General features: G+C 41.5%; 1 protein-coding gene and 1 pseudogene across 1 annotated transcript in view; one reads left to right on the top strand and one right to left on the bottom strand.

The window, feature by feature from the left end:
* Positions 1-3,016, top strand: part of LOC139748083 (magnesium transporter NIPA2 pseudogene) — a 6,887-nt pseudogene extending 3,871 nt beyond the window's left edge.
* Positions 1-7,051, bottom strand: part of LOC139748091 (latrophilin-like protein LAT-2) — a 169,866-nt gene extending 162,815 nt beyond the window's left edge. The window contains exon 1 of the mRNA XM_071660703.1: positions 6,971-7,051. Within this exon, the coding sequence (XP_071516804.1) occupies positions 6,971-7,051 (81 nt within the window). The remainder of the gene's footprint in view (positions 1-6,970) is intronic.
* Positions 7,052-9,572: the final 2,521 nt, after the last annotated feature.

The raw sequence follows: 9,572 nt of genomic DNA, 5'->3' as shown, positions 1-9,572 counted from the left end.
CGCCTCTCAAGACATTAACATCCAAAAGTGTCTCTTTCGTGCGTCTATCAATTAACACGTAATCCAATAACACTCTCTAGCCATATCTCTTACTTACATACGTATACTTATGTATATCTCGCTTTTTCAACCAGGTATTCCCAATCACCAGTCCTTTTTCAGCACAAATCTACAAGCTCTTCACCATTTCCATTTACAACACTGAACACTCCATGTATACCAATTATTCCCTCAACTGCCACATTACTCACCTTTGCATTCAAATCACCCATCACTATAGCCCGGTCTTTTGCATCAAAACCACTAACACACTCATTCAGCTGCTCCCAAAACACTTGCTTCTCATGATCTTTCTTCTCATATATATATATATATATATATATATATATATATATATATATATATATATATATATATATATATATTTATTTATATTTATTATACTTTGTCGCTGTCTCCCGCGTTTGCGAGGTAGCGCAAAGAAACAGACGAAAGAAATGGCCCACCCCCCCCATACACATGTATATACATACGTCCACACACGCAAATATACATACCTACACAGCTTTCCATGGTTTACCCCAGACGCTTCACATGCCTTGATTCAATCCACTGACAGCACGTCAACCCCGGTATACCATATCGCTCCAATTCACTATATTCCTTGCCCTCCTTTCACCCTCCTGCATGTTGAGGCCACGATCACACAAAATCTTTTTCACTCTATCTTTCCACCTCCAATTTGGTCTCCCTCTTCTCCTCGTTCCCTCCACCTCCGACACATATATTCTCTTGGTCAATCTTTCCTCACTCATTCTCTCCATGTGCCCGAACCATTTCAAAACACCCTCTTCTGCTCTCTCAACAACGCTCTTTTTATTTCCACACATCTCTCTTACCCTTACGTTACTTACTCGATCAAACCACCTCACACCACACATTGTCCTCAAACATCTCATTTCCAGCACATCCATCCTCCTGCGCACCACTCTATCCATAGCCCACGCCTCGCAACCATACAACATTGTTGGAACCACTATTCCTTCAAACATACCCATTTTTGCTTTCCGAGATAATGTTCTCGACTTCCACACATTCTTCAAGGCTCCCAGGATTTTCGCCCCCTCCCCCACCCTATGATCCACTTCCGCTTCCATGGTTCCATCCTCTGCCAGATCCACTCCCAGATATCTAAAACACTTCACTTACTCCAGTTTTTCTCCATTCAAACTCACCTCCCAATTGACTTGACCCTCAACCCTACTGTACCTAATAACCTTGCTCTTATTCACATTTACTCTTAACTTTCTTCTTTCACACACTTTACCAAACTCAGTCACCAGCATCTGCAGTTTCTCACATGAATCAGCCACCAGCGCTGTATCATCAGCGAACAACAACTGACTCACTTCCCGAGCTCTCTCTCATCCCCAACAGACTTCATACTTGCCCCTCTTTCCAAAACTCTTGCATTCACCTCCCTAACAACCCTATCCATAAACAAATTAAACAACCATGGAGACATCACACACCCCTGCCGCAAACCTACATTCACTGAGAACCAATCACTTTCCTCTCTTCCTACACGTACACATGCCTTACATCCTCGATAAAAACTTTTCACTGCTTCTAACAACTTGCCTCCCACACCATATATTCGTAATACCTTCCACAGAGCATCTCTATCAACTCTATCATATGCCTTCTCCAGATCCATAAATGCTACATACAAATCCATTTGCTTTTCTAAGTATTTCTCACATACATTCTTCAAAGCAAAAGCCTGATCCACACATCCTCTACCACTTCTGAAACCACACTGCTCTTCCCCAATCTGATGCTCTGTACATGCCTTCACCCTCTCAATCAATACCCTCCCATATAATTTCCCAGGAATACTCAACAAACTTATACCTCTGTAATTTGAGCACTCACTCTTATCCCTTTTGCCTTTGTGCAATGTCACTATGTAAGCATTCCGCCAATCCTCAGGCACCTCACCATGAGTCATACATACATTGAATAACCTTACCAACCAGTCAACAATACAGTCAAAGTCTGGTGGTGTAAGAGCTGGAGCTGGTGGATATGGCTACCTTAGACATTGGCTCTGGTGGACTGGACTGCTTTCAGTTGGATTTGGAGAAGTACTCAACTTTATAGCGTATGCATTTGCTCCTGCAACATTGGTTACACGACTGGGGGCATCATCTGTAATTGTGATGGCTCTCCTATCTCAGTATTTCCTTGGAGAAGTCCTCAGTGTATTAGGAAAGGTTGGATGTTCACTGTGCTTGCTGGGTGCCACTGTGGTCGTCATTCATGCCCCCAAAGATACTGAAGTGACCAGCATGGAGGATTTGTCTGCCAAGCTTGTTGATCCAGTATTTGCAGTGTATGTTGTGTTGATGGTTGCTGCAGCATTGGTGCTAATAATTCACGTTGGACCTCGATATGTGTCTCGAAATGTGATAATTTACATTGCCATCTGCTCCCTCATTGGTGGCTTTTCTGTTCAAGGATGCAAAGCCATTGCTTTGGCAGTAAAGGAGACCATAAAAGGCACAAATGAATTCAGTAATTGGATCACATGGTTCTCCTTGTTGAGTCTCATCGTGTGTGTCAGTACCCAGATGAACTATATGAATAAGGCCCTTGACATCTTCAATACGTCATTGGTGACACCGATCTATTATGTATTCTTCACGGTCTGTGTCATTCTTTCATCTGCAATGCTCTTCAAGGAATGGAAAGGTCTTCCAGCCAAAGATGTTATAGGTGTTTTGGCAGGGTTTCTGACTGTGGTCATCGGTATCTTTATTCTACATGCATTCAAGGACATGGATGTCACTTGGATGGGCATGTCATCCATGTTGACAGCCCAGGGCTCTGGAGAGTCAAGAAGGGGAAGCTCAGACCAGCCAGACACTGTAATGATAGTCAGTTGACTGAAGAGGAAGAGGGATTAATCACATCCGAGCCCTTGTCCTATGGGTCCAATAAGCGTGTATATTGAAATAATGGTACAACTTATAGATTACTGAAAAGATTTTACTAGGGGCATTTAGAGCTGTTTATTCAGCACTTACAGCATATAGGTAAAGTTAATGCTGATTATTTTCTAAGGACCAAAAAAATCTTGTACATGATATTTTGTATTAAAAGATATAGGAACATCCTGAAATATATATAAATATATAATTATTTATTTATTATTTATTTTGCTTTGTCGCTGTTTCCCGAGTTTGCGAGGTAGCACAAGGAAACAGACGAAAGAAATGGCCCAACCCACCCCCATACACATGTATGTACAAACACGTCCACACACGCAAATATACATACCTATACATCTCAATGTATACATATAGATACACACACACACATACATATATACCCATGCACAAAATTCACACTGTCTGCCTTTATTCATTCCCATCGCCACCTCCCCACATATGGAATACCATCCCCCTCTCCCCTCATGTGTGCGAGGTAGCGCTAAGAAAAGACAGCAAAGGCCCCATTCGTTAACACTCAGTCTCCAGCTGTCATGCAATAATGCCCGAAACCACAGCTCCCTTTCCCCATCCAGGCCCCACACAACTTTCCATGGTTTACCCCAGACGATTCACATGCCCTGATTCAATCCACTGACAGCCTCAACCCCGTATACCACATCGATCCAATTCACTCTATTCCTTGCCCGCCTTTCACCCTCCTGCATGTTCAGGCCCCAATCACTCAAAATCTTTTTCACTTCATCTTTCCACCTAAAATTTGGTCTCCCTCTTCTCCTCGTTCCCTCCACCTCCGACACATATATCCTCTTGGTCAATCTTTCCTCACTCATTCTCTCCATGTGCCCAAACCATTTCAAAACACCCTCTTCTGCTCTCTCAACCACGCTCTTTTTATTTTCACACATCTCTCTTACCCTTACATTACTTACTCGATCAAACCACCTCACACCACACATTGTCCTCAAACATCTCATTTCCAGCACATCCACCCTCCTGCACACAACTCTATCCATAGCCCACGCCTCGCAACCATACAACATTGTTGGAATCACTATTCCTTCAAACATACCCATTTTTGCTTTCCGAGATAATGTTCTCGACTTCCACACATTCTTCAAGGCTCCCAGGATTTTCGCCCCCTCCCCCACCCTATGATTCACTTCCGCTTCCATGGTTCCATCCGCTGCCAGATCCACTCCAGATATCTAAAACACTTTACTTCCTCCAGTTTTTCTCCATTCAAACTTACCTCCCAATTGACTTGACCCTCAACCCTACTGTACCTAATAACCTTGCTCTTATTCACATTTACTCTTAACTTTCTTTTTTCACACACTTTACCAAACTCAGTCACCAGCTTCTGCAGTTTCTCACAGGAATCAGCGACCAGCGCTGTATCATCAGCGAACAACAACTGACTCACTTCCCAAGCTCTCTCATCCACAACAGACTTCATACTTGCCTCTCTTTCCAGAACTCTTGCATTCACCGTCCTAACATCCCCATCCATAAACAAATTAAACAACCATGGAGACATCACACACCCCTGAGAACCAATCACTTTCCTCTCTTCCTACACGTACACATGCCTTACATCCTCGATAAAAACTTTTCACTGCTTCTAACAACTTGCCTCCCTCACCACATATTCTTAATACCTTCCACAGAGCATCTCTATCAACTCTATCGTATGCCTTCTCCAGATCCATAAATGCTACATACAAATCCAATATGGGAGGGTATTGATTGAGAGGGTGAAGGCATGTACAGAGCATCAGATTGGGGAAGAGCAGTGTGGTTTTAGAAGTGGTAGAGGATGTGTGGATCAGGTGTTTCCTTTGTAGAATGTATGTGAGAAATACTTAGAAAAGCAAATGGATTTGTATGTAGCATTTATGGATCTGGAGAAGGCATATGATAGAGTTGATAGAGATGCTCTGTGGAAGGTATTAAGAATATATGGTGTGGGAGGCAAGTTGTTAGAAGCAGTGAAAAGTTTTTATCGAGGATGTAAGGCATGTGTACGTGTAGGAAGAGAGGAAAGTGATTGGTTCTCAGTGAATGTCGGTTTGCGGCAGGGGTGTGTGATGTCTCCATGGTTGTTTAATTTGTTTATGGATGGGGTTGTTAGGGAGGTGAATGCAAGAGTTTTCGAAAGAGGGGCAAGTATGAAGTCTGTTGGGGATGAGAGAGCTTGGGAAGTGAGTCAGTTGTTGTTCGCTGATGATACAGCGCTTGTGGCTGATTCATGTGAGAAACTGCAGAAGCTGGTGACTGAGTTTGGTAAAGTGTGTGGAAGAAGAAAGTTAAGAGTAAATGTGAATAAGAGCAAGGTTATTAGGTACAGTAGGGTTGAGGGTCAAGTCAATTGTTAGGTGAGTTTGAATGGAGAAAAACTGGAGGAAGTGAAGTGTTTTAGATATCTGGGAGTGGATCTGGCAGCGGATGGAACCATGGAAGCGGAAGTGGATCATAGGGTGGGGGAGGAGGCGAAGATTCTGGGAGCCTTGAAGAATATGTGGAAGTCGAGAACATTATCTCGGAAAGCAAAAATGGGTATGTTTGAAGGAATAGTGGTTCCAACAATGTTGTATGGTTGCGAGGCGTGGGCTATGGATAGAGTTGTGCGCAGGAGGATGGATGTGCTGGAAATGAGATGTTTGAGGACAATGTGTGGTGTGAGGTGGTTTGATCGAGTAAGTAACGTAAGGGTAAGAGAGATGTGTGGAAATAAAAAGAGCGTGGTTGAGAGAGCAGAAGAGGGTGTTTTGAAATGGTTTGGGCACATGGAGAGAATGAGTGAGGAAAGATTGACCAAGAGGATATATGTGTCGGAGGTGGAGGGAACGAGAAGAGGGAGACCAAATTGGAGGTGGAAAGATGGAGTGAAAAAGATTTTGTGTGATCGGGGCCTGAACATGCAGGAGGGTGAAAGGAGGGCAAGGAATAGAGTGAATTGGAGCGATGTGGTATACCGGGGTTGACGTGCTGTCAGTGGATCGAATCAATGCATGTGAAGCGTCTGGGGTAAACCATGGAAAGCTGTGTAGGTATGTATATTTGCGTGCGTGGACGTATGTATATACATGTGTATGGGGGGGGGGGGCCATTTCTTTTGTCTGTTTCCTTGCGCTACCTCGCAAACGCGGGAGACAGCGACAAAGCAAAAAAAAAAAAAAAAAAAAAAATATATATATATATATATATATATATATATATATATATATATATATATATATATATATATATATATATATATATATATATATATATATATATATATATATATATATATATATATATTTATATATGTATATATATATATATATATATATTTTTTTTTTCTTTTTTTTTTAAACTATTCGCCATTTCCCGCATTAGCAATGTAGTGTTAAGAACAGAGGACTGGGCCTTTGTGGAATATCCTCACCTGGCCCCCCTCTGTTCCTTCTTTTAGAAAATTAAAAAAAAAAAAACGAGAGGGGAGGATTTCCAGCCTCCCGCTCCCTCCCCTTTTAGTCGCCTTCTACGACACGCAGGGAATACGTGGGAAGTACTCTTAATCCCCTATCCCCAGGGATATATATATATATATATATATATATATATATATATATATATATATATATATATATATATATATATATATATATATATATATATATATATATATATATATATACATATATATATATATATATATATATATATATATATATATATATATATATATATATATATATATATATATATATATTTATCGTTAACGTGATGGCCTTGATTAAGGCCTCAGTTGCCCTTGGCGTCTCAGTTAACATAAGATATATAATAAGAAAAGACGACAAGCAAAAGGAAGCTGGAGAAAAGGCGAGGCAAGATGGAACCTGAAAACATTAAGACGATGGAAACTCAAGCAGACATACCAGGAGGAGCAACATCGACATGGAACTTACGGAATGCTGGAAGACACGGTTTTCTGGCGTCTGCTGGTAGTGTTGCTCGCTGAAGCGTTCTGTGCGCACACCTGTCAACATTACAGCTCGTTAATCACGAGGTCATTACCTTCATCTACAAATGTAGTGAGACAAAACCCGTCATAGATCTTCTGCTGTGAGCAGCAGGCAAAGTCACTGATCTCTCATATTTAGCAGCTACATCACTATATCCTACCTTCAGAAACAGCTTCAGAAACCTTCAGTCGTAACAGATATTCAGCGTTCGCCCACTGATATCGCTAAGACTACAACTTCACCCACAGCAAAAATTCTGATCAACAGAAGGACTTAACCCATTATGTACAACTTTTCTCAACATTCCTCTAAGCCTATAAACCCTCCTCATTGCAAGCTAAGTCAGTGTTATAAATATGACGTTGTTGTAGTTTCGGTAATGGCGAATTTAGATTGTTATAAGCAGTAGTAGCCAAGTCATGTGTCGTGTCCCACCATTACCTAGTGTTCATGTTCTATACTCAGTGGGACACATCCCTAACTTGCCCTTAACAACAGTTTATATCTCACTACCAGTCGGGTCGCCGTTCTGCCCCCAGTAAAAGCCGAGTCTCTGTTAAATCCTCAGCAAAACTCTGATTGCTCATTTATCATTACCAACACCCACATAATTAACCTGCTTTCACCAACACTTAGATCACCCATTTGCCTCCCACAGTGCTCAGATTGCTCGTATTCCTTTATCAACACTTAGATCAGTCGTATGGCTTTATCAACAGTCAGTTTACAACTATAACTTCACTAGCAGTCCGGTCACAACTATGACTTCACCAACAGTCAGGTCACAACTATGACTTCACCAACAGTCAGGTCACAACTATGACTTCACCAACAGTCAGGTCACAACTATGACTTCACCAACAGTCAGGTCACAACTATGACTTCACCAACAGTCAGATCACAACTATGACTTCAACAACAGTCAGATCACAGCTATGACTTCACCAACAGTCAGATCACAACTATGACTTCACCAACAGTCAGATCACAACTATGACTTCACAGTCAGATCACAACTATGACTTCAACAACAGTCAGGTCACAACTATGACTTCACCAACAGTCAGATCACAACTATGACTTCACCAACAGTCAGATCACAACTATGACTTCAACAACAGTCAGGTCACAACTATGACTTCAAAAACAGTCAAGTCACAACCATGACTCTACCAACAGTCAGATCACAACTATGACTTTACCAACAGTCAGATCACAACTATGACTTCACCAGCAGTCAGATCACAACTATGACTTCAACAACAGTCAGGTCACAACTATGACTTCACCAACAGTCAGATCACAACTATGACTTCACCAACAGTCAGGTCACAACTATGACTTTACCAACAGTCAGATCACAACTATGACTTCAACAACAGTCAGGTCACAACTATGACTTCACCAACAGTCAGATCACAACTATGACTTCACCAACAGTCAGATCACAACTATGACTTCACCAACAGTCAGGTCACAACTATGACTTCACCAACAGTCAGGTCACAACTATGACTTCACCAACAGTCAGGTCACAACTATGACTTCACCAACAGTCAGATCACAACTATGACTTCAACAGCAGTCAGATCACAACTATGACTTCACAAACAGTCAGATCACAACTATGACTTCACCAACAGTCAGGTCACAACTATGACTTTACCAACAGTCAGATCACAACTATGACTTCACCAACAGTCAGATCACAACTATTACTTCAACAACAGTCAGATCACAACTATGACTTCACCAACAGTCAGATCACAACTATGACTTCACCAACAGTCAGGTCACAACTATGACTTCACCAACAGTCAGTCACAACTATGACTTCACCAACAGTCAGGTCACAACTATGACTTCACTAACAGTCAGATCACAACTATGACTTCACCAACAAGCAGATCACAACTATGACTTCACCAACAGTCAGATCACAACTATGACTTCACCAACAGGCAGATCACAACTATGACTTCACCAACAGTCAGATCACAACTATGACTTCAACAACAGTCTGATCACAACTATGACTTCAACAACAAGCAGATCACAACTATGACTTCACCAACAGTCAGGTCACAACTATGACTTCAACAACAGTCTGATCACAACTATGACTTCAACAACAGTCTGATCACAACTATGACTTCAACAACAAGCAGATCACAACTATGACCTCAACAACAGGCAGATCACAACTATGACTTCAACAACAAGCAGATCACAACTATGACTTTACCAACAGTCAGGTCACAACTATGACTTCACTAACAGTCAGATCACAACTATGACTTCACCAACAAGCAGATCACAACTATGACTTCACCAACAGTCAGATCACAACTATGACTTCACCAACAGTCAGATCACAACTATGACTTCACCAACAGTCAGATCACAACTATGACTTCAACAACAGGCAGATCACAACTATGACTTCAACAACAAGCAGATCACAACTATGACTTCAACAACAGTCAGGTCACAACTATGACTTCACCAACAGGCAGATCACAACTATGACTTCACCAACAGTCAG

The sequence above is a fragment of the Panulirus ornatus genome, chromosome 72 (genome assembly GCF_036320965.1).
Source record: "Panulirus ornatus isolate Po-2019 chromosome 72, ASM3632096v1, whole genome shotgun sequence".
NCBI lineage: Eukaryota > Metazoa > Arthropoda > Malacostraca > Decapoda > Palinuridae > Panulirus > Panulirus ornatus.
This window is presented reverse-complemented; position numbering and strand designations above follow the sequence as displayed.